This window comes from Hirundo rustica, chromosome 4 (assembly GCF_015227805.2).
Source record: "Hirundo rustica isolate bHirRus1 chromosome 4, bHirRus1.pri.v3, whole genome shotgun sequence".
Lineage (NCBI taxonomy): Eukaryota > Metazoa > Chordata > Aves > Passeriformes > Hirundinidae > Hirundo > Hirundo rustica.
The window spans coordinates 39,826,236-39,852,195 of NC_053453.1; the positions used below are offsets into that span (position 1 = coordinate 39,826,236).

Sequence of the window (25,960 nt, forward strand, 5' to 3'; positions counted from 1 at the left end):
GAAGTGCATGGTGCTGCTAACCTTCAATGCACATATTCACAGAGGGGAAAATTCATTCTGTTGCATGGGCCTCTGTGACAACTTGTGCAACACAAACCTCACCTTAATGCAGGCTTTGTGTTATGAAAAGTGCCTTTTGCAAGCTTCTAAAATGGAGTAAATTTCACACTGGGTCGTAGAAAAATACCATGAAAATTACTATTTGATTACCAATTTCAGTCTGAAAATTAATTATGACTTAGCAAAGTATCCCTTTTCTATAAATCACCATACTTATCTTTCCTAGGTTAAAGGAATGCTCTCACCAACATGCAGTGCTTTTTCCCTGTGTATTAGTAAGTTTTCCTCAAGACATAATCCTACAAACATTGTTCAGCATAGTTTTGCTGAAATTAATGTAACTGTTTCTAACTGAAAGGACTCAAATTGCAGCTCTACTTACCAGGCAGCAAAGAAGATTACTTTAATGGGCCATTTTGGAGACTTTTTATCATTTATGATTTCTGTTTCCTAACAGAGCCCTCTATGTATGTTTTTTCAAACAGCAAACTCAATTTTCACTATGGGATTTACTTGTCATATCTATTGGTCTTTTACTTGTAGGTTATATTTTCATCCCTGGAGCTAGTGGGACTACAGTGGGGCTGAAGAGGGAAAGGGAAATGCCAAGTGCTGTCTCCAATTTTATTTTGTAATAGGAATAGTTGCTAAGGCACTGCCAGGAGATGAGGAAGAACGTGGTGTGCATCTTAGCCTAAACAAGTTTAAACCCATGTATCTCACCCCACAGAGAAGAGAGAGAGCCTATAGCCTGAAGGTTAGACTGCATGGAGAATGCATTACTCATCTGTCTCACTGAGGGTGGCACAGAAATCCCTCATGGTAGAGCCAGGGACTCAGAAACACTGTTCTGTGGGAGAAGTGGCTTAGCCTCTGGCTGATAAAGGGTAAAAAGCTCACTGGGTAGGGTTCCAGCTGAGGAAAGAGAAGTCTTCAGAGCTCTACTCTTAAGCCTGTCTTCATTTTTCATACAGTGAATATTTCATCTAAAATGGTGGGAAGACTCAATTTGCTGACGTCTAGGAGAGTGTCATATCCACAGTATAGTTTTTGCATGCTCTCATTCCATTTATCTGTTCTAACACAAAGTGCGGCCTAATATGGAGAATTGTCCAGGAATACAGAGCCATGCCTATCCCACAGAGTGAAGGACATATTGGAATTCAAAATTCTATGGATATTAATATGGATATTTAACATTTTAGTAATCTGGTGAGCCTTGAAAAAGGATTAAAGAGGAAAAACTATGAGATCTGGCGAGTCTCTTTACTGTGCATGGATTCAGATTCCTACCAAGCACCATACATTTCTCTCTTTGGCTTTCAACAAACATAGTTACTTTAGGTTGTAATAGGTCAAGACAGTTCTCTATTATCTATAATATTATCTATTTCTCTAAGGGGGAATGAAGAGTATTTTTTCCTATTAGAATACCTTATAGAAGTCTGTTGTGATGACAATTTCTTTTCATCGGGATTTGTCCTCCTTTGACCTTCTTTCCTGTGGCTATAGCTGGTTTACACATTTTAAGAGAGTTTTCCAACATGAGATTTCTTACCTGAATTTTTTGAGAAGGGAAGACATTATTTTACTACCTTGTTGCCATTTTAGATTTCAGTGCTAGAACAGCTTATGTCAGAATTTCAGTTGAGAGCATTAAGTTTTCTTACTGAATAAAATGTCTGTGGAATGTTTATTTGGCAGGGGAAAAAATATTTTAAAAGGAATCACTAGACAAGAGAAAGTTTTGATGTTGCCTGATTTTGCTGTGAACAACTCATATCAGTAATGTAACATATTTGCAAAAGTATTTTTTGTAGAATTCTTATTAATAAGTGAAGCTAAAGGATGACTTATGGCCTCACCCTTTTTTCTTTTTTCCAGCTTTATCATTTTGCGTAATGAAAGGACATTGCCTCCATGTGGCATCCATTGCTGTTGTATCTATGGATACACTATCACTGCCTCTCTGAGTGAACAATTCCAAAGCAGCCATGGAGAATTTATTTGCTGATTACTCACCTGGTATTAAAGTGGTTCCAAATGAAGTGAAATGGCAGACACACTGGCTCTTGGAAGCTCTGTCCAACTATAAAAGAAATTCTGTGTGTTCTCTGCAGTGCTCAAGCAGCTTTGCAGATGCACCATATTTAATTAGATTAGTTTTAATTAGACTGCAGATGCAAAGTTGCATCTGTTTATCACTGTTAGTCTTTTTTGAAGCACTTTCAGCCAATAACAAACCACTGTCTAATTTGCATTAATTTAAATGTGTTAACATTTTGCTTGCTGGAATAATCATTATGGAAGAACATATATATAACTTAAAGATAAATCTGTTTTTGTCCTGTGGCACCATATGTAGAAAATGAAGTAGCCTAAGAGACAATCATGCAAGGAAAGAGAAAAAGGAAAATGTGCTGAAGAATTAATTCACTCTTAAATAAATCTTTCTGAGATTCCATTTATACTTATTTAAATTCCTTCAGAGCACTTAGTTTCCAAGACTATCCTTGCAAGCTTTGGACTTTATTGATTGCTCATTTACCATTAATGTTTATTTTCTTTATCATCTTTTTATTTTAATTTCTTCATGCTTCACAGAGCCCATTTTCTTTTGCTGCTTTTCCCTTTATGTTTCAAGTTTAACTCAGTTCTGAGGAGGTGGAGGATTTATTGTTCATTACTGGTGGTGCTATAGGTTTGAAAGAATAATTGATCAACTGTTGCAAAGTTCTTATTAAGAGAGAGCTTTTTTAGTTAATGGCAGAGTACTTGCCAGAGGAATTGGAAACCTGGGACAGAAAACTCACTGTACAGAAGTCATCAGAAACATACCCTTGATTTCAGCAGAATGACTTTTAATTCCAGGAGTGATTATTTTTCCTAGGCATTCCCTGGCAGTCCTTTCTAATTTTTCTATTTCTGGCCAAACCAGAGGTTAATCACTTCAAATCCATTAAAAATGTATTTATATAGAGACAGTAGCTAGAACTCTGCTGTGTGCTTCTAATGTTAAGATTTGATGATTTTTTTTCCGAATCTCTTTGATGAGCAGCAAGAATCAAGAAGAATAGGGTTTAATTAAATTATTTTAGGCAGGATCAACTCTTGAAAATGAGAGGATGCAGTGGCTTTTAAACAGAAGTAAGAAAATGTGTTTGTCAAGAGCAGCTGCTAAAGTTGGCTGTAAATGCTGGAGCAAAATACCACTAGAGTGAAAAAATTATTTTGTAATTAAATGTATGCCAGTCTCAGGAGAGGAGTGTACACAGGGTGTGGTGTTAAATTCATTGCTCTCGAGGTTTAGTGGCATTGTTTGTGATCTTTAAGCCTGCTGGCTTCCTGTTTTTAAAAGCAGAATAACGCTATTCTCTGAGGATGCAACTAACAAATCATTCAGAAAGCAATTGAAAGATTAAGCAGTGAATATGGAGTGGTGTCAACCAGAGGACTGTAGATTCAAGTCTAGTACAGAACTTTAGAGTCAGACCCTGATGAATGTTTTCTGTGGCAAAATCAAACAAGAATGTCTAATAATTGACTTTCAGACCTACCATGCGGTTCCATTTCCTATTCTCTTCCCAATTAGAAGAAGAATCTGACATTTCGGCATTGAGTTTCAATGTGCTTTTACAGAAATGCTTCACTTAGTGCAAAAAGTCTGGTCTGGATGTACTTGTAGGATCAGTCTGCTGAGCGCAGTCAGGGTCGATAGGATGGAGGAAAGGATGCTCCTTCTGTGAACTGAGCTCACAGTACAACTAGATCCCATAAGGGATGTAAGTGCCCAGAATGTGTCTGCTTTTCATTTGAGCAGCAGAAGGCAAAACTGACACCTAATGCAGATAATCAAAGGTGGATTCTGGTACTGAGAGGGGGGATTTATTTATTTATTTATTTATATCATATCCAGGAAGAGTGTCTGACATAATTTGAGAAAACCTTGCCACCTGCATTTAGTATTACACAGCTGGCCTTCAGACTTAGCACAAGTGGGAGTCATGGGGTCTCAGAACAATAAAAAGCCTCCCAGGCTAGCTGTCCAGCAGCAAGGCAGGTGCAGGGATTTAAAACGGAGGTCTTTCATCTGAAATCCCTACATGTCTCAGAGCAGCAGACTGCTTCACCTGTCTACTTAACAGTAGGGAATTAAAATATCCTTTTGAAGGGCAGATGCCTACAGACCTTGTTTTCAGTGAGTAACGGTAGGAGTAAAACAAGGCTGGGTCTTCTGATACAAAACTGGTAGCACAGCTACCTCAGAGAATACCGTTATGCTTCTGGAGTGTTCCTCCAGGAAGGGGAGGGACTTAGATTAAATTCCTTCATCCAGCCGGAAGCTTTAATTTATGACAGCACTTCTAACTCATGCTATAAGAATGGCATTGTGTAGGAAATATTCAAACTATAGGCCAAAACCAGAGAGGAGAGCAGATTTCTGGTTCCCATTATCAACATTGCTGAATTTTAGAATCAGCAGCAATCACCTAATAAAATGCAGGAAGAAAAGTCTTCTTTTTCATGTTTCTTCTGCTGTCCTTCGCATAGTCATACTTGACCCTCTACTTTTTTTTTTTTTTTTTTTTTTTTTTTTTTTTTTTTTTTTTTTTAAGGGTGATCAAAATAGTAAGTGAGATTTTTAGGGAGAGTCCACTTCAGCTCTCTGAAGTGACACACTGATAGTTGTTTTCACTTGACAAGTTCACCAAAAAAGTAGTGGTACAAACTAGCTCTATTAATCCACACTGTGCAAGAACATGTTGTGCCGTCCTTCAGGATGATGTGTGAGCTGTAAAACAGTCTTTCCCAGGCTTCTTTCAGGTCCCCATCATCTGAATGAGAAACTAGAACTATCACTTCGGGTTACATCTATAACAATTATAACACACTCTCATGGCCCAGCTGAATATAAGGCCTGACTAGAGCTCATGTAAACTAACTATTTAGGCTAATTAGCAGAAGGCTAAAGCACAATATGAAAGAAAACATATTCCAGGCATGCTGAATTACGAACTTCTAACATTGCTAGGTAGGCAAAGTGAGAAGTAGAGCAGCAGTGAGGAGTGTGTTATACATATACCTTGCAGAAGTAAAGATGGACTAAAAAAGAAACTGTATCATGTAGAAAATGTGTATTAAGGCTCAAATGCAGTCTGCAGCTTTGTCTTTTCACAGATCTAAAATGCTGTATCTGTACATCAACCATATAATACTGGGGCAATTTCAGTGTACTAACATGAGATTTAAAGACCTCTATGCATAAAGGTGTCCTTGGTTCCTTCAGCAAACTTACCACTTTTCCAAGAAATGCAGATTCACTGGTCTTGTACAGGTATCTTTTAATGCCCCTCAGAAACAGTTTAAATTTTCTTGGGTTTGCTTCCCGAGATTCATGTGGTTTTAGAGTCTTTTTGCCTTTTGCAAAGCCCTGAGTCAGACGCAAGAAAGGGACGGACTCTTCAGGTTTTGATTTTCAAGGTTGCGCGCTCTGTTTATTGTTTCTTATCTTACAATTCTTTCTGTGCCCAACTAAGATCTGTGCAGCTGCTCGGGCATCTGACGACTCCCCCAGCACTGGGCTGTCACTGCCTCTTATACTAATTGTTACGTACTCTTTATCATTATTTGCCAATACCTATCACTTATACTAAACAGGTCATCTATACTTTGACCCAATCTCCTTAAACTACTTTGTGCCATCGTCACTACAGAAAATGGAGTGAGGGAAGAAGAAAGAAGAAGCAAGAGACAATGCCCAAAATCCTCCATCTTGCTCCCATCTACTTCCTTATTAAAAACCCAAAACCACTGTTTTTCACCCTGTGATAAGCTAAACTACTATCTTTCACACTCTGTGGCCTTTAATTCATCTTGCAGTGTAGGAAGCCTCTCCCATGGACTGAGATCAAAGCCAGTGTCTTCCTGGGCTCTGTGCCAGGGTCCCTGACCCCCCTGTCCAGGTCCCAGACCCTTCTGCCCAGGTCTCTGTCCTTCCAGGCAACCAAAGGCCCTGGACTCCAACAAAATTTCTTCCAGACTGAACAAGTAAGACAAATTTGAATGACCCGCATTTGCACTGAGTGTTTTGGAGAGAATTGTGACCTTACAGTGGTACAAAATTTCAGCTCTTATATTTATGGAGATCACAAAAAAAGCCATGGAGTTCTTGTTTTAAAAGGGACAGTCTTCCTTTTTATGGAACATGACTCCAGATTTTATTAGATCGATTAATGAGGTCAAATGATGCTTTTAGACTGGTAGCTAATGTAAACTAAATCGATTTATCACTTTAGCAGTGGTTCCTGCAACGGTGTTAATGATCATTACAGTATTTATGGCTATCCACTCAGAGATGGTGCTTTTTGTGCAAAAAGACACAAGTTAGTAGTCAATCATCATCATCCTCATCATAATTGTGCTGTTAAATGAGCTTCTGAAAAAGAAAAGCAACATGGCTATTAACCTTAACCATTCCTTGAAGACAGATTTTTTTCTGACAAAGGGCACTGCTGATAAAAGCTTGCAACCTTGATGGCTTCTTGCAAAATAAAGGAGGTCAAAATACAAGACAAGGGCCCAACCCATGTTTAAATTCTTTGCTTCAGTCTTTTAAAATGAAACTGAGTACATAAAAAGAGAAGGAAAGGTCACAGCCTGCTCTTTTATTAAATAGCAGGTGAAAACATATTGTCTAAGGGATTTGAGTTGTATACAGTCTGTGAATAACCAGATTAAATTTCATTTTTCTGTATTAGCAGTATAAGTGTCTAATAACGTGCAGATTTTGCAAAATTGTGAGTTTATATGTATTCTTATATACATCATAGAGATAGCTGTGTGCTGATGGAACAGAGCAGCAGCTGCAAAAGCTGTTGTGTGCATTCGTGCCAATGGCGTTTTCTTGGCAAGTTTATCTTGGCAGGGAAGAAGCAAAGGGATTTGTCTTCTGTGGTGCTTTTTTGAGGCAGAGATGAGGTGTGATGCAACAATGGGTTTGTCTTTACATCCCAGCACTGGGGTGAGGCTTGGGATACCTGGTCTGTTGGTACCTATTCTCTCAAAATTTGCAAAACTGGTATAAATATCCCCAGCAGCACCTCTGCTTATTAAGGTAGAGGTTGTGAAAAGATTTTAGTTTGAATGGCTGGGGCACCAGCCTGGACCATCGAGTCCTTGAACACACACCCTCAGGCAGTCTGGTAGACCATACTGCAGAACAGATGGCCCAGCCAGGCACACACCATAAACCAGGGCAGCAGAGCCCACAGCATTATGACCCCAGTCTCATGAACCAGTGTCATGTCCATGAGCTTAGCAGAGTGTCTGCCAGGAATTTGCTCTGGCATATCCCTGCATGATCAATTATGTTGATATACAATCTGATGTCCCTTGGAAAAATACATACATACAGCCATGACCAGCCTTGTTTAATTCTGCTGCAGTGAGCCAAGCCATCGTGAGGTGGAACAGCTCAGTTGCTGCTCTGGCACCCCGCTCTCCCTCTTTCTATGGCTAATACATGGTCTGAGCTCTTGCCTATGTATGGTGCACTTCAGGCATTGCTGGCCATGCACCAAGGTCACAATTACCTGGCAGTCCTAGCACCCACTTGCATTCAGATTTGAGAGGACACTGAACCAGAAATGATGACCCCCAAGGACATGTCTGTGGCTCTTGCTAGTTGCACCTGCAACAGTGGCGCTTAAGTATTATAGGACCAGTGTTGGTATTACAGACAGCCCGTAAATAAAAATGATGAACTGTGTGTGATGTTTCAGTCATGGTGACTAGCTACAGGGAATTTAATCTCACACTGAAGGTTCAGTGTGAAAGTGCTTGCCATAAAACCATTTCTGCAGAAATATAGAGAAGACTACATAGTCTTATCTGGGGCAAACTACAAGTGCTTCAATAGCACAATCAGCTGAGGCACTGTCCTGGTTTGGGGATAAATTTGGGAGAAAACCCCTGTAGAGGATCCCTCTAAGGAAGCAAACCCAAGTGGCCCCTCCCTCCAACCGGTCCGGTAAAAAAACCTCTTTGGAGAAAAGTGGAAGAAACTATTTTACTAAACAAATGAAGTGCATACAAGTATAAAGAATGAATAATATGAAACAATAAAACCTCTCCTTCTGAAGTGAGATGGCAAATTGAGAAAGTCCTTGCCGTGGGTATAGCTCATCTCTCTCTCAGTCTCTCCTCAGTCCCAGTCCCTCCGGCACTGCTGGAAAATGCCGAGGTCCAGGCCCCGGTGGGCCGCAGGTGCAGCCCCCAGTGCTCCCCTGGGTTTTCAGTCCAGAGCAGGTTTAAACAGTTCCAAGAAAAAGGAAAAAAAAACAGTCCAGGGAACTTCTCTGCCCCAGCTAGCTGAAACTAACTAAAAGCAAAAACAAGATCTCTGTCCTGCAGTCTCTCCAAGCCTCCGCCGAACACGCTGTCCGCAGCAGAATGTGGAGGAGTCAGGCAGTTTTCTCAAAACAAACTCCGCGCTTCTCCTTGCTCTTAGAACCAGTCTTAAAGGCACAGAACTCAATATACAGCACAAACAGAACAGACGATTGGGGATGCAAGCATCATAAAGTTACCCTAGGACAGGCACTTCTTTTTGAGAGTCCTGGCAAAGACAGCTGCTTTGTTTCCTGTGTCCTTTGTTTCAGGGCCCAGCCATAGCCATAAGCTTGGCCAAGCTGTCTGGGTGGGCTCCCTCCAGAAAGAGGGCATTCATGTCCTAGGATGATCTTGTTGAGAAGATAGAAGGGCTGTTTAGCAAGGGCCATGCACAGGGGAATTTATGATGTGCTTGGACACACTGGATCTGGCAGTGGGCATGTCTGGTGCATTCTTGAAGGCTGATGGTTGGGCAACGGCACAGCTCTTACAGGCAGTCAGACCAAAATGGGCATGTGCCCGCCACACAGGCTTGGGACTTTTCACTGAAAAGCCTCTCAGGCAAGATTGTCCTTTTATTTAATCTGTGTGCAGTGCCTGATATGGTGAGGCATTTTTCTGAGTCAGTGCCTTTAGGCACTACCCACACACAAATGAATGTTTATTAAAAATGATAATATTTAATGAATCTTGTTCAAAGTTTTAGCTCTACATTTAAAATAGAAGATTGAAGAATGCAGCTTTTTGGTTGATTTTACTGAGCAAACACTACTGCACAGTGGAAGAAATAGGTTTTTGTGATACATTCTTGTCACAGAAAGAAATATGGCTTCTTATATGGTCAATTGCTGCCTATGTACTGCAGTTGTACTAACATTATTCTCTCTGAAAGAAGGAGATTTGTTTTACTTTGCTCCTTGATTGTTTTTATAATTGATTTATCAGTACTACAGCCTTGCAATTAATTTTTGGTAAATCATTCTGGACACTGAAGATATTAAAAAGGTGCCCACCCTATTAAAAATTGGCCTTTCTCACTGTTTACTATAGTTAAGTATGTGAATACTTCCTGTTGAACCAATTTGAAAAAAAAGAAAAACTCCAACAAAGGCTTTTACATCTGAAAATATTAATAAATTTTTGAAATTAACTCCTCCCAAAATCCTTAACTGCAGAATACATCTGTTTCTTTAATGAGCAAAGGGTGCATACAACGCATATATATATATATATATATATATATATATATATATACACACACACACACACACACATATATATATATATATATATATATATATATAAACATTCTAGGCTGTAGAAGAGTCTTTTTAATCTGTCTTTATCTTACCTTTCAGAGGTAGAAAGAAACAAGCACATCACAGGCCTTTTTCAAGACCTGGATAAAAACAGACATAAGAACCTGCTTAGTATCTGTTCAAAGTAATTACTATAGCTCTCCTGGGCTGTGTAATGGCTAGAGGCAAAAGATACAGTTCTAAAGGAAAGGCTGTCATACCTTTATGAAGATGATTTGATTGTTTACAAAATAGAAGTACGTTACATTTTTACATTTAACCTGATTTCACATGGAGAGGCAGTAAATTTCACTGAGAATTTCACCAGATTTTTTAATGAAGTGGGAAATGGAAATCTGAACTGGCAACAAGGCTAAGGAACAGCAGACTTGTTTCAATGGTCAGGGTAGCTGGTTTGGTATGTACAAAGAGGGAATTCTGTTTACTCTGTGGTATCCCATAATTCAGTGCTTCATCTGAGTGTATGGATTCTGGTTACAGTATTACTGTCTGCATAATAAAATGGCAATCAGGAATCAGGAAAGAAAAAAGATGGTTTCTAAAGCTTCAAAGCTTTAAGTAAGAAGTAGACCCTGAGGTCAGGGTAGCAGGGAGGAGGTGCTCCAGGCACTGGAGCAGAGATTCTCCTGCAGGCTGTGGTGCAGCTCGTGGTGAGGCAGGATGTGACCCTGCAGCCCCTGGAAGTCCACAGGTACGCAGATTTCCACCTGCAGCCCATGGAGGACCTCACACTGGAGCAAGTGAAGCCTGAAGGAGGTTGTGACCCCATGGGAAGCCCGGGCTTCAGCAGGCTCCTGGCAGGACTTGTGGCCCTGTGGGGAATGAAGCCCAACTGAGCAGATTTGCTGACAGAACAGATGATCCCATGGAGGACCCACACCAGAGCAGCGAGTTCCTGAAGACCTGCACCCTGAGGGAGGGTCCTACACTGGAGCAGTTTGTGAACAACTGCAGCCTGTGAGAAGCATGCATATTGGAGAAGGTTGTAGAGGACTGTCTCCATGGCAGGGACCTCATGCTGAAGCAAGGGAAAAGTGTGAGGAGACCTCCCCCTCCAGGAGTGGGAAGGAGGGGCAGAGATGTGTGATAGACCAACTGCAAACCCCATTCTCTGTCCCCCTGCATCACTGAGGAGGAGGTAAAGAATGTTAGGAGAAATGTTGATTCCAGGAAGAAAGGAGGGGTGGAGCTGATGCCTTAAGTTCTAGCTTTCATGTTTTTCAGATTCCGAGCTGCCTAGGGATGTAGTTCTGAGCCTCATATTAAGTGCTGGTAAGCTCTCTTCACAGAGTAGGTAGACAAAACAATTCCTTTTCCTGCTGCAGACCAAGGACAGCTTTCAGGCCTAAAGCATAGACAATGGTGGACTGGAGGGAGGAACAAGGAGGATGGGACCTCACAACCTGAAGCTGTAATTGGACAATTAAACCCCAGTATGCAAATGGACCAAAACTTATAAAAAAGACCTCATGACCGGTCAGCCATTTTTGTGACCATTCTTAGTCCACCTTAGGTGTAGCCCTGGTCAGGCCCAGCCCTGCCCTGCCCAAGGTGGATCCTGGAGGCCTTTCAACAAATACCTACTTTATCCTCTAGCTCTTTCCAGTCTCTGTTTCAGGTCAGCCTTCCCAAGGTGTTTTAATATTTGGTTTTATTTCTCACACCTTACTTGATTGGCAATAAATTAAGCTCACTTTCCCAAGCTGAGTCTGTTTTACAACAGTAATGTGTGAGTGATCTTTCCATGTCCTTATCTTGACCCAGGACCTTCAATGGTATTCACTTTCTTCTGCCCAGCTGAGAAGAGAGGGATAGAGCAGCTTTGGCAGGCACGTAGAATCTATCCAGAGTTAATGCACCACAGTAGCAGAGCAGGACAAATGAAACTCAAGTCTCTGTGCTACAGATCTGTAATGATAAAATTAAGTTTTAAGGTCTCAAAGGCTTCTGCAAGGCTGGAACATTTTCAGAGCAACGCATGTCATTACATTCTCTGTGATACAGTAAGTACTCTACAGATAGTAACTTCTTCACACCCAGGAAAGAAGTACCGTGTTCCTGTCCTCAGTAGCAGCACTCTTCTGTATGAAACATCCATGAAGAAAATCTGACAGTGGTCCTCTGATTTGCTGCTTGGGAATAAGCAGAAATAGATGCCCTAAGGGCTGAGCAAGGCTCTTGGCACTGCAGTAGATGAGGTGCCAATGAGATGTGTTGGAAAGATTATAACCTTAAGGGGCCTGATGCTAGAATGCAGGGCACCTCTGATGTGTGCGTGTTTGTGCTGTCTTACATAGCACACGATGCTGATGATTTTGTGTGCTGAAGGGGTTCCTTCTGGCTGTGAGTTTGTGTTGCCTCTGTGCTACCAGGGCCCCAAGCAGTGTGCATGCACCCCAGGGTGGCGCTGGGGGTGCCTCCTCTGGTGGTATCCAAGGTTGCCACTGCACCCCAGGCCCTTGCTTGCACCATGTGCACAACATCCTCTAGCCCTTAGCTCCCTGTACTTGTGTGTGGATACCTAGGACCTGCAGTTGACATGAATTTTGCTGCTCTGATGCTCCCACACTGTTTTCTGTGTTCTAACCAAAGTAATTTTATTTTGTATGTATGAGTGTTTCCCCCTGTGAAGTTCAGATACCTATCTTCTTTATAAGACACTTCATGATCTACTGGTGAAAATTGCTATATATTTGAGAATTTTAGTTAATATTAAATACCATAAATAAATAAAACTGGTTTTTACTTTCACTGAGAAATTGATGTACTACTCCAGTGTTTGTTATCCTTTAATAGTAGCTATTGTCCTTTAAATCCTAAGTCATTGTGTAATAACATCCTGTGTTAAGATTGCATATGTTAACAGAACATTGGCAAACACACAGAGTTTCTATAAATTTACCTTGTCAGAATTCATAAATCTGTTCCTCTTTTAAAGGACTTTACCCCTATATAGTATTTTATTAAAAAGGTATGCGAATTAGCTCTTTCTTCCTAGACAGTGGAGTTATACTTAATGTGGGAATTTATAATATTCATGTGTAGTACTCATGACTAATTCTAAAATGCAAGAAATGTGATTCCACTTTCAAACACTGAAATACATGACTGACTGTCATGTTCTCAGGACAAACCTGGAAAATGTGATACAATCTATGCAAATGTTCAAAAACTGAAAAGGAGTATAAGACTAGTGGTCTTACTGCATACGATGAAATCAAAGATGTATAGGCAAGAAAGAATAAACAAGAAAATCAAACATACATAAGCATAATTCATTTTTCCCATCAGTTTCATTGGTTTTGAGGCTTAGTCTCTTGATTTTTGAGTCTTGGGATTGGTATGACTGGGGTATTTTTGTCCCTTTGAAACTTCCAGTTCCAAATCAGATTTTTTTGTACTGTTCTTTTTTTCCTACCGTCTGTCAGTTGAAGTTAGAGGTCCAATATATTGTGAATATCACAAGAAAAGTGAAAGGTGTTTTTGATGCCTTGAGAGGCTGCCTTGAACATCGGCTATACAGTGCTAAAGGGATAAAGTAGGTATTTATTAAAATGGCCTTTTAAGAACACACCTTGGGCAGTGCAAGAGCCTGGTTGTGGCTACACCCAAGATGGATGATGGATCACATGTTTTCACTCTTATATAAGTTTTGGTCCATTTACATATTGGGGTCAATTGTCCAATTACAGCTTCAGGCTATGAAATCCCATCCTCCCAGTTTGCTCTCCCCAGTTTGCTGTTGCTCCCAGTTATGCATAGATCGTTGTTAAATAAGACTTTTTGGGAATTAAAACTGATAGAAGAACTGAAGAGTTGTTTATACTTTTTGAGCCTGAAGCTGCAACAGTGTCCTTGGCTCTCAGGCTGGAAAAGGATTGTTTTGTCTAACTAAACTGTGAAGAGAACTTACTAACACTTTATATGAAGCTCAGAGTTATATACTAAAGCAGTACAGAATCTGGAAAATATGAAAGCTAAAACTTAAGGCATCACTTTAACCACAAAGTAGAATTGTTCACATGATGCAAAGCAGTCATCTTAGACTTCTACATATTTGTTTGTCATAGTTGAATAGTAACCTCGTGGATTATTTTACCCCTTCTCAAGGAAGTATTTGACCTCAGCTGTTGTTAGAATATAGAATTTTTGAAAAGTATTCAGCACACCTCTGCCTTCCAGGTATGGTTGCAGGCTCAGCCTTCTTCATCTTTCCCAGCTGCTCAGGGTTCCCCAGCACTGTCTCTGGCAATTTTCTAAATCCTGAACTTATTTCTTATTTTAAAAGTTTTATGGCAACAGACGTATGAACCGATAAGAGTAATCATTCTAAAAATATTATCTCAGAGAATCACAGAATAAACTAGGTTGGAAAAGACCTTTGAGATCACTGAGTCTGACCTGTGACCCAACATTAACTTATCAGCTAAACCATGGCATTGAGTGCCTCATCAAATCTTCTTTAAACACCTCCAGGGATGGTGACTCAGCCACCTCCCTGTGCAGCCCATTCCAATTCTGAACCACTCTTTCTGTGAAGAATTTTTTTCCAATATCTAGCCTTAACTTCCCCTAGTGCAGCTTGAGGCTGTGTCTTCTCATCCTGTCATCTGGGAGAAGAGACCAACCCTCGCCTAGTACAACCACCCTACTGGATTAGAAAACATCTTTCACCGAAGTCATTCCTTTCCCTACACAGTTTTCTGTATGAAGTGACATAGAAGTTTTACTGGAAAGGGGAGCTGTTTTATTTGTCACATTGGCCAGGGTTATAGTCATTCCCAAGGGACATGCTATGCAGCAGGAAGCTGGGCTGCTAGTTCCTCCTCTGGGTCATTGTGTGCCAGGTGCAGTGTATCATCTTTCACAGAGGGCAGTGGAAGAGATTGCTGTGTTTGCTGGAGGAAGTGGGAAGCAGGAGCAGGCAGGTGGGCTGAGCACTGTGAAAGGGTAAGAGAAGAGCTGTCATCCCTGTAGAAGAATGGCACTTCAAGCTGGGAAGAGCAACCAGATGCCAGAGACCACAGGAAGGACCTGAGGAGACAATTGGCCACCAAAGAGGTGGTGCCTTGGGTGAGCTGAAAACGAGCCCAAGAGAGCAGCTGTGAGTGATAGTGACAGAGCCGGAAAAGTGCAGGGCTGTGCCAATTGCCTTCTGCTCTTATTCTGTCTCATTTTGATTGGGGGTGGAGGAGAATGTGGAAATTAACAGAGGAGTTGTTTTCATTGTAATATTTATACAGATGAAACCTGACATTGCCTTTGCAACCTCTGTGAGGTATTTCTTTTAAAGACATCTCAGCAGCTTTACTTCTCTCTCTGGGTGCTTCACCAACCTGTCTCATCTGGACTCTCCCATCTTGCTTTCTCTTGTTTTCTCCGCCATGTGTCTCCAGAGACAAGGGGCAGAGGAACTGATGAAACTGAGCAGTGAGGAACTGGAGGAGAGATGGAGCAAAACACATTAAAGAGGGAGAGGAACACAGACAAATAGTTGTACTCTGCTGGAAGAACATACAGTGTTGGGTAATTTTGTCTTACTTTGACAGAACACATCTCATGCTGTAAAAGGTGAATTAATACCAGCAGTAATAAACATAAATGACTTGCAAATTACAACAGTAGATGTGATTTTTCCCTCAGGTAAATATCTTAGTTTTTTATGCATTTTGACTTCCAGATTTTGAGCATACAGTAAGCACATCATATTCTCAAACAGCCCAAGCACCTTGGCTAAATTTGTAGCTATATCAAGGATTAAGGTTAAATTCAGTGTGGATTTATTTCCAGAGAATGGAATGTTCATTCATAGAGATTTTGCATAATTTTGCATTATAAATGTCTAAAAAGCTATAGGCAGGGATATATTCAGTCAGTGAACTCAACTGATCAGTGCACTTCCGCGGACTTATTTTTTGTGGATATCTTTCACTGTCACAACATACCTCTTTAGCAGAGTTAAGGCTTCAATAACTTCTGTAAACTATTCACAGAGAGAATCTTATGCAACTGCACAGGCTCAAAAAATAAAAGGGAGAAATATGAGCATGAGTGCATTCATTAAGTTATATAGTAATGATTCTTTCTAGTGATGGGTCAAAGGTAGCAGCATGAACTTTAACCAGAAAAAAAAAGTTGCAGTAAATGTAAGAAAGTAAAAGTAGTATTTTGCAAACATGCTATTGAAACAAGCGGTCACACATAAAGAGTGTCTGGGATGGAAATGCTGCGGTATAAGCCTGAATGCTGGTATTTAAATCATCAGTATATGCAAGCATGTATTTTCAGTTTTTGTCTTTCATGGGTCATTTTACCATGTACCAGTATTTTCTTTTCTTTGTGTTGATCATCTTTGTATTCCTTCTGCTATGGTAGTGGTATCTTTTACCTGGGTCCTTGCTTTCAGACATTTTCTATAAGTAACTTCTAATAAATGTCAAATTGATTTCCAGAACAGGGTCCCTGGGGAATTTCTGTACAGAAAGTCTGAATATGGCTATATATGAAATTTGGTCCCTGATTAGAAGCTGTAAGTGCAAAAAGCTAAGATAAAACTGTAGTTTAATAAACTAAAACTGCCAGTGCACCCATGTTCAGGCTACCAGAGCTTTAGATTACAGCAGTGTGCTTCACTTACAGCTATTTGGCAGTTGCAGCTTTCCGTTAGGTATCATGCCCCCTCTGAAACACAGATTATTAGTATCTATCAATTCCAACATGCTATGGGCCTCTTTTGCAGGATAGTATGGAAGCTGCCATCACCTGATAGTCCTTTGCTGTAACAGTTTAAATGGGGCTGCAAATTACTTAATTTGGAATTTTAGGTGAACAGTATTTTTGGTATGGGAGTCTTCACTTTTTAATTCAGCTCTTCTCTTCAGTTCTTCATTGACTTCCCTCTGTGTTCCAAGTTAGTAAAGTGTCCTCTGACATTGTACTCAGAAGGGGAAGAAAATCATTAGTATTAAAGATTTTATTCTCTTTCCCAGACTGCAGCATTTTGATGCTGTTACACGTTTTGTGACTTCCCCCTAAAAGTCTTTCTTCTGCCATAAAATGTCCTCCAAGGTATTTGATAATTTTAGATCATCTAATGGAAATGTCAGTTTTAGACCCAAGGCCTGTACCTCTCCAAGTATTTTGTTTAAAGCCAAGTAAGGATGTCGTTATATAAAGGACAAAATTTGTAGGTCTTAAATTGAATAACTCAGTAATACATCCTTCTCTTTGAATCTAGCATGCTCAAAGGACCAAGATTTAATGACAGGTTGGGACACAAGCTGTATGTAGTGCATCTCAGTAGAAACAAGTCAGTGAAATTAAGCAGTCAGTCCTGAGGACTCAAGGCTTGTAGGAGCAGTGCTTTGGATTAGGTTCACTCTCATGGGCAAATTGCCTTTTGCAGTTGGAGCATCACTAGGTGACCTCTGGGAATATAAATTCCCACTCTGTCCCTTGTGTCCTCACAGATCGCTGCGGAACACGAATACAAGCATGATCTGTGGGTATGGTCTGGAGATAAGCCTTGCAAACAGACTCCTAAATCCAAGCTAAAATGATCATCTAAGAGCATCACAGTTGCTTCATTTGTGAAATGTATCAAGTGCATCAAATGACCACAATATGCACACAACTCTGGCTGGCATTAGTGGAAGGAGATAAGAGAGCTCGCACTTAGTTGCATCCACCTCTGACTGTTGTTCAGCATGAGTGAAGTATGCAAAATTTGTACCCAAAATGCCTTGGTTTGACAAATTCCTAGAGCTTACTCCTTTCAGTGCCCTGCTATTGCCCAGGAGTAAGCCATGCATTTCTTTTTCTCTGCATTCTCCTTTTACAAATAGGCTTGATTCCTGAATTTCTGACTGCAGTCCTAGAGCATACTCTGGACTGGATCGATAACGCTAATTCAATACCTTATTTACTAACTGATACTCAGCAAATCCCCTCTTATAGATTTGTCTTTAAGAGCTTTGTAGAATCACTAGACCCAGTAGACGTTCATAACAGCTTCTTCAAAATAAGTATTCTGTATTTTCCCAGAGGAGTAGAACAAAGAAAATAGCACTGAAACACCAGAAAGTTTACACACATATTAATTATCCTTAAACCAATAGCTTTTGCTTGGTCGGGTAGGTGTATTGCTTGTTTCAAAGCACCCCCTTGTGCAGGTAGTCGGTAAGACAAGTTGTACAAGAAGCTTCTGGCTTCCTGACGCATTGATCCCTGGGTCAAGATCTTAATTTTCCAAGTCACCCACCCTGCTTAATCTGCCACAGAGGTCTTTTGTCCAGTGGTTCCTATCCAGAGACCTCCTGAGGTTTCAAACTGCTGAGCCTGGTTAACCTGGTATAATATGGATGGAGGTAGTCTTCAAACTGCAGGTTCCCACTGTTGTCCACTGGTAAAATATAATTCTTTGAAAATCTGGTATAAGCATGAAGTTAATTAATATGGATATTCAAAATGAGCCGCTGCATAAACATAAATTTCTTACTCTGTTGATAAGATTTTTATAGATACTAGTCACAATTGGTAAACAGCAGCCTGAAAAAGAAAAGGCTGCAGACTTGACTCTTCCAAATTGGTTAGTGACTTCAGTTTGTCCACCTAAAGATGACTTTATAGAAAAGTAGCTTTTGAAACCTTGTCTTTTTCTGAATTTAAGGCTCCTCTGGCAGCATCATAAATTGGGGAGCACAGGTAGAAAAACTGTCAAAGTCTTTAGTAATTCTGAAAATTTTTGTCAATATTATATAATGTGATTAATATTTTAAAATATTTGTATCATGCTTTTGAAAGGAAACAAACATTTCTTCAACGCCAATGATAACTATGTTTCACTTGTCTTAAATATATTATTTACATGCATTGATTAGGCCATCTCAGTCAACAACAATGAGCCATTCAAATGAGCCATTTCCTTGACAGAGATAGTACACTTCTTTTGGGAAAAATAATCCATTCCTTTTTGTTTTTTCAAGCTTGAATTTTGCAGTGATTTTGTAAATGTCTGGATTTTGTGCTGCCCCTTTTTTTTTTTCAGTGCTTATGCTTTGTTTAATAGAAAAAGGAAGCATATTTTCTCTGAAGAAATAAGTAAGGAATTCTGCATAACTCTTGGCATCCCAGATATTAGTTCAGTTATCATTTAATTGCATCACAAGAGCTGTTGGGTGAAATTAAATTACAAACAGATGAGAGCAGACAACACATTGAAAAAAAGAAGCTGAGGTATCTGCAAGTGTTTCAAATGTTCTCCAAGGTACCCTACATTGCTCACGCTCCAGAGAACCAAGGCAGCAGTGCCAGAATACCACCTGATACAACGCTTCCACCACAAAGGCACTTGAATTCGCTGCCTACACAAGCTTTTTCACCTGCAGGATGCACATGTGTTTATCCTATTAATGTCTACATTCCCTGTGTCCTCAACCCATTGATTCTCAGAGTTAACTGGATGTGTTCCTCTTTTCTTACCTCACAGCGTGGCATCCTGCTGGCAGAACCCCATGCCATAGTCTTGCTGCTCCCCATATTCATGCTTCAGGCACTGCTGACAAATCAGTGAAACAAAAAAGCTGATAAATTTGCCACATCATTAATTTCCTTTTGGCATAACTCCTGTGGATTATTTTAGATACAATGTTTTGTAAATGCTGTTTCAGGTGCTAACAGACTAAGTACACATGTGGAGTTTAGAACTTGGGTAGAGCACATAGTTCTTGTGAAAGGTCATGAGTTTACATTTTTGAGTGCTGGGTGAAAACAATGTGGAAGAGTCAGTTGTGCTACAAAATGGTACTTCACCAGATTTGAAGATAAAATTAAGTACTAATGCATGAAATACAGATTATAAATTGTGATAAGTGCAGATCTAATGCAACTTTAACTGCAGATTTCTGCTACTGACTTCATAAAATACATCCCATAAACAGCTGTTAGCCTCTTCACCATTTGTCTCTGACCTTTCATTCGTCTAGTAGTCAGTTTTCATTTGTTCTACATATGGTACAGCTTTCCTTTTATAGCAGTTGCATTTAATGAACAATTGGAGGCACAAAAATATTACAGATATTATTGTTTAACTATTCTCCTGCATTTTATCTGTCATTAGGGTTGTTTGAATAAAAGTTAGAAAATATGTTCATTAAATACAGAGTAAGGAAGGTGTAGATGCTCTGTCATCTTCCTGAACTGGTGATTTGTAGTGGAAGTTCCAGTGATTATGCCTTGCACTCCTCTTAGCTTCTTAGGCAATTAATTTTCTCTCTATTTATACTGTCCATTCCCTTTTGTGATTCACTGACATCAACATGTCAAATTTGATTCGCTTTTTGGCTTTGCTCTATAGCTCTGTATCATATTAGAGACATTTACGTAATGCACTGAGTATCTTGCAGACAAACTGAGTGCATTTCAAGATTTTTAGAAAATGACAAGATTTAAGATTTTGTCAGGTGTTCTGCTTAAATGTGGGAATCAGTGGTCGTTAAAGCTGATTTGTGTGAAGATAATTGCCTTCTGGAGTACTTGTGTTTAAGTGTCATCTGAATTGTTTTCTTTCCAAAAATCCTGATCTTTAACAAGAATATTTTATGCTAGTAAGTGTTCTCTCTTATTTATTCATGCTTCAGCCATATCCTGCATCCTGAACTTAATGAAAAAGTGTAACACAATCTTTTGTTTATAGGAGGGTGTAGGTGAGAATATAGCTTGTGTTAAGGGCATTTTGCCAAATAGGGCAAATGCCTGTGGATTGGACAGCCCTTTGTCCTTGATCGGTCTTCACTGGTGACCTTGACCTGCAGCTATAGCGAGGAATCTGTGAATCTGTCAAGTACAGTAGTGGGCAAAGGAAAAGGGCTGTTCATTAGAACTGACTGCTTGGATTGGATACTGTTCCAGAAAAGGGAAATTTCCAGTCAGTTCCACCCGATTCAGCCACAATGCCAGGTGGGTTGGTGAGATGATTAAATAAAGAAACGAGTAATTGCTTAAATGTGCTGAGCATTTTTTACAGATTGCACAGTGTAAATATTTTGGATGTACTGTTTTCAGATGGTTAATGAATCAAAATAGCTGCAAGTGAGTTTGATATGTGTCACCAGGCTTGTGTGTATATATATATATATATAGATGTGTTAAATGGGCATTGTATGGGAAAATGCTCAGTTGGGAGAAATATATAAATGATGGCAGGATATTTTAGAAAGGTTCTCAGGTATTTTTGCAAGTTATTTTCATTGAAAAAGGCTTAGCTGTGAGAGAAATGTGCTTGTTTCTAAATTTAACCCTGCTAACAATTTACCACCTTCTTTTTGTGTGTGTATCTTTTTCTCTTCCAGTGCCACCTTGGGCCTTAATAGCCATAGCCATAGTTGCAGTCCTATTAATCCTCACCTGCTGCTTTTGTCTCTGTAAGAAATGCTTGTTCAAAAAGAAGAACAAGAAGAAGGGAAAGGAGAAGGGAGGGAAGAATGCTATTAACATGAAAGATGTTAAAGATTTAGGGAAAAGTATGAAAGACCAGGTAAAGTACCTCTCCATTTATTTAAATTCTGGGTTGCATTTGAAAGTTTCTGTTTGATGTGTCTAGAAAAAGCTGTGCTTGTTGTCTCAGTAGTGGCTCTGTGAAGAGTGAACTGATTGACAGCATCTTCTCAGTGGTATCACGTGGGATGAACCTGGGTGTGGCATCACTGATGAAGCAGCCAGCCAATTTCCCTGCTCTGCTAAAAAAACATGAGCAGGCATATAATGATTCATCCTTAAAGGGGTGAGTTTATCACAGGTATCCTGCTTGCTTCAAAAATGGAGCAATTGTGTGCAATTTTCACTGTACTTTTTTCAGCACCCAGTACAGTGTTTGTATATCTTGCTAACAGTATTTCTGAGATTACATGATAAAGAAAAGTAGTTGTGAACTCTAAATTTCTTTTTACACAAAAGTTCAGCTGAGAAGGAAACAATAGTATAGAGGAAAAAATGAGAGTTGGAAACAAGGGGGAATAATGAAAAGGGAAAACCACAGGGACATTCAACACAGTGATATTTGGAGTATTCATTTGTGCTAGAGAGGAGAAGATTAAAGATAACAGGCTACACTTGGAGCTGTAAGGCAACAGAGTAACTTGGAGAAAAGAATTAATATAATGCCCTTTGAGAACAGCATCATTGTCATAAGGGCAGAAAAGCTTGTCCTCCAGATCTGCTTGGTGGAAGAGAAACGGAGGTTGCAGTACTAAATACTATGGGCCACAGACTCGACTAATACCTTCCTGAGAGAAAACAAAGCTTTTTATTCACGAGATTTTAGTATTGCCCTTCCTGGAGCAAACTGTTGGGAATAAGCAGCAGAATGAGGAAATAAACACGAAATATCTATTTGTCCTCAAAGCTCAGAGATTTCCTAAGATAAGAAGACAAAGGGCTAGATTTTTCAAAAAGGACAGACTGAAGAAACTTAGATAATTGCTTTGCAAACCCTCGTAAGTAGGAGCAAATAACTTTAAAGATATTGCATAGTCAAGTCCGTGTTCCCAAGACTCCTGGGGAAATTAAGCTAGAGCAGTACAGGAGTGATTACCCAGTCAAAAAGGGAGGATAAAAGCACGTTCAGGAATAAGGAGATGATTCCACAAGTTGGGATCTAGCATAGAATAAAGCTGAGCTGAAGGCAGGTTGACCAGAAATACAAGTCAAAGCTGGGAACCCGAGAACTAGGGCCAGCTGGTCAGGGACAAGATCCAAGAAGAGAATCTTAAAGCACAGTAGCTAAAGAGGCACATGGACCAGTCCAGAACAAGTGGTGAAGTGCCACAGCTCAGTGATGGAACAGCCTCCAGTGCTTCATCAGCCAGTCTTAAGAGTCATGGAACAGGTTAGCATGCTTTTCCAGGCGTGTAGGATGTAGTAGGGGAAGAGTAAAATCGCGACAGTGGGTGAGGAAGCCTTACAACTTCAGTGACCGGCTGAAATAGATCACATGAGAAGGGTCAGAAAGGAGCTCAGATAAGGGGAGGAGAATAATAAGTGCAGAGCTATCCAAGCTATTTCCAGATTCAGTTTCAGAGACAAGAGGACAAAGACCAAATTCTGGAGACCCTTACATCCTCATTGGAAGTGGAGTACTTTGGATACTGCACTGGTCCACAGTTTTAGCCTTGGTTTCTCCTGGAGAGACAATGCTTCGTGTGCCATACCAGTGTACTGGAGTGTGTGATGCCAGCGCAAGACAAATTTACGCCTTAAAAAAAATCCTCAGTACACAAAATCACTAATGTAGATGGAGGTATTCCAAGGTTAGAAAGATTAGTGAAACTGACCTCAAAAAGCATCAGAGCAGAAATTTTGGGTTCTCCCTTGAAGAAGATATTATGCTGGGTTTTTTTCTCTGTATGATGAATGTGAAACAAGCTCCTTCTCTTAAAACACTTTGATTTAGCATTGATCCTGTATTTGATTTATAGACTTTGTTCTGAGGTACTAAGAAATTGTGAGCTATTTCCCCCTCAATGTATGGAAAATCAGATCATCCGTTGTTGGGTTATCCTGGGCTCCTGTTAGCTAGCTTCTCCCATTGAACCCAGAATAATTTGGAAGAACTGCTTTGATTATGCTGATAGAAAAATTTTTTGAGAACTTTTTAATGTCCTACTAATGATAACAAACATAATACTTTGTCACAGGATAAATAATGTGCAATTTGTTGATTGATATTTATGTGGAATTTGTTCCATATCATGTAAGGCCTTTGTTGTATTTACAATGTATTATTAAGTGTTTTTAATTATAGTCATTAGGACCTGGATAAATGACCATAGATTATTGGAAAATAACTATTTCAAATGCAAAATTACATTATTTTATTAATATTGAATTCCATTTGTATCTTTTTAATGGGAAAAATTGATATAAAGCTGAATCTTCCATCTTTTGTCAACAAAAAGAGCTCAGACTTTGAAGTGTTGCACAGATAAGTATTTTACAATGATTCAATTCAAAACACTTGGTATAGTTATTTCAACCTGCATTTGCCTGGATATTCTGGGATTAAGTAACATGTTTCGTTTTACACAGTTAAACCTAAGGAGCGTAGTTGATGTAGATGTTGGACCTTTAATAAGTAGATCACCACCTCTCCAGCCACCTCTCCTCATTGTCTGGGATTTCAAACCAAGTCTAAAAGGTTCTTAAATTAGCACCTTAATTTATTTCTAGAATTCTGACAGTGTACAGATTTTAAGTCCTTGGCGTTCAGTAGCTTTTGCTAACTTTGATTCCTAATGCAACATTTTGGCTGACATTTTTTTCTATATGATGCGTTCTTTATTTTAACAGTTAATCTTGACTTACCAGTGCAGGTTTTAAAATACCTAGCTTAACTCAAGGCAGTGCTAAATGTAGCGTATTTCAGTTAAGAGAATTGAAGCACTTTAGAGGCCCTGGCATAAAACAGAATGCCTTTTAGCTCTTCAAAGAAGCAAATTGCTAAAAATGTAATTGAAGAGTAAGATGTAAATCTAATGCCATTATAAAGAGCAACATAAAGTACTACTGTTGTCAAAAACTGAAAAAACTACTTCAGATTGTTAGGCCTGAAACTGAAAGTGCTAATTACTTCTGCCTTCAGTTAAGAGCGCATAATAGCAGTCGCTAGTCATGTGGCATCTTGTAGGATCTTAGTTCCCTAGGCACATGAAGTTGAAAGAGAGGGCCGTTCAGTAAATTGAAAGCAACAGCTCCTGGAAATATAATTTTTATCTTAGTCTGGATTTTTTTGTTGAGGAGAACTTCTGAACTACTTTTATTCATGCCCATCCATGCCAAATCATTGTAGAGCCATGTAACTTGGCATAGTTGAAGATCTTTTTTGACATAGACACAGTGAGCTCAAAAGTCACACATGAGAGGTAGATACTACAGGAAGAGGAATAAATATTTTGTCTCTTTTGGAATATTTGTGCTTCAAAATATCCTCTTTCCTAAACACCACTTCAAAAGAGAAGTTGTCTTTATATGAAGATTATCAAAAAATGTAGCTGAGGTAGAATTGGAGATGAGCTGAAAATAAGGTTAGGTTTTCAGTTTTGAGACGCATTTCCATTGAAAGCAAGGCTTACTTTTTCAAGTCAAGTATACAGCTGTACCATGGACCACTGGGAGAATTAGATTCCTTCTTGGGAAGGCAAAATTGTTAATGAATGTACAACTGTAAAAAAGGTCATTTCTCCATGTTTTTTACTAATGTCTGTGTGTGAATGTTTTAATTTTTATTTCTTCCTCCTATGTCCTCCTTGTCTATGTTGTGTCTCATGACTGTTCTGGATTGTCACTTGCGGTAGGTTTATTTTGCTATTTGGACGCACCTAGATTTAAGCTCTCATGCATAGTCTCCTGACAGCTCTGTCTCCTTAGCAGAGATGGACAAGTAGTAGCTTTGATACACACATCAAGAGGCTGAACAAAATTGATTGGGTATTTTTTGGCTGGATATATATTTAGGGGGAGGCTGGAGGAGGGTGGAAGAAAAGAGGTTGTCGTTCTTTCTACAGTTAAAATATTAAATCAAACTGTACCAGAAAGCTCAAGTTTAAAATTGATCGGCACATAAAAATAACTTGATAATTTTATTTACTTTTTGTATAAATATCACCATATCAAAAGTAGACAGAATCAATTTGATTTTTAATGTCTTAGTTTCTAAGCATTGCTAAAATGACTGCTATCTCATAAAACTTGCTGTGGGCTCTCACACCATCTCAGTACAGTGCTCAGGTATTAAATTCTTAGTGTTCTATGCCAAAGTTTTTTAAGTGGTCTTAGTACAGATTTCTTTTGGTGCAACCTAGTGACAACTGGCACTAGTGTGTTTGTGAGATCTTCCCGTTATGGTTTCCATCTTCATAACTTGCAATCTCTACTAATGCCCCTGGTGGCTCCCACTAATTTTTTTCTTTGAGGGGAAAAAACAGCCCTGAAGACTCTGCTTCAGAGATGGTGTAATAGCTTCAGTTTATTAATGCATTGGTACAGCAAAATTCTTTATTAAGCTCAGCCTGTGGGCTAAGAAGAGGAATAGAAATAATCATTTCAGTCATGAACAGCAGCACTGAGAACTTACTAAAACTTAGCCCTATTACTTGGAGAATAATTGTTGTGGTCTGAACATTTTATTAGGTCACAAA

General features: G+C 39.5%; 1 protein-coding gene across 3 annotated transcripts in view; it reads left to right on the forward strand.

Annotated features, from left to right (window-relative positions):
* SYT1 (synaptotagmin 1) overlaps positions 1 to 25,960 on the forward strand; it is a 350,331-nt gene that overhangs the window by 237,318 nt on the left and 87,053 nt on the right. For all 3 annotated transcript variants that reach the window (XM_040062361.2, XM_040062359.2, XM_040062362.2), the window contains one exon: positions 21,119 to 21,303. In XM_040062361.2, the coding sequence (XP_039918295.1) occupies positions 21,119 to 21,303 (185 nt within the window). The remainder of the gene's footprint in view (positions 1 to 21,118; positions 21,304 to 25,960) is intronic.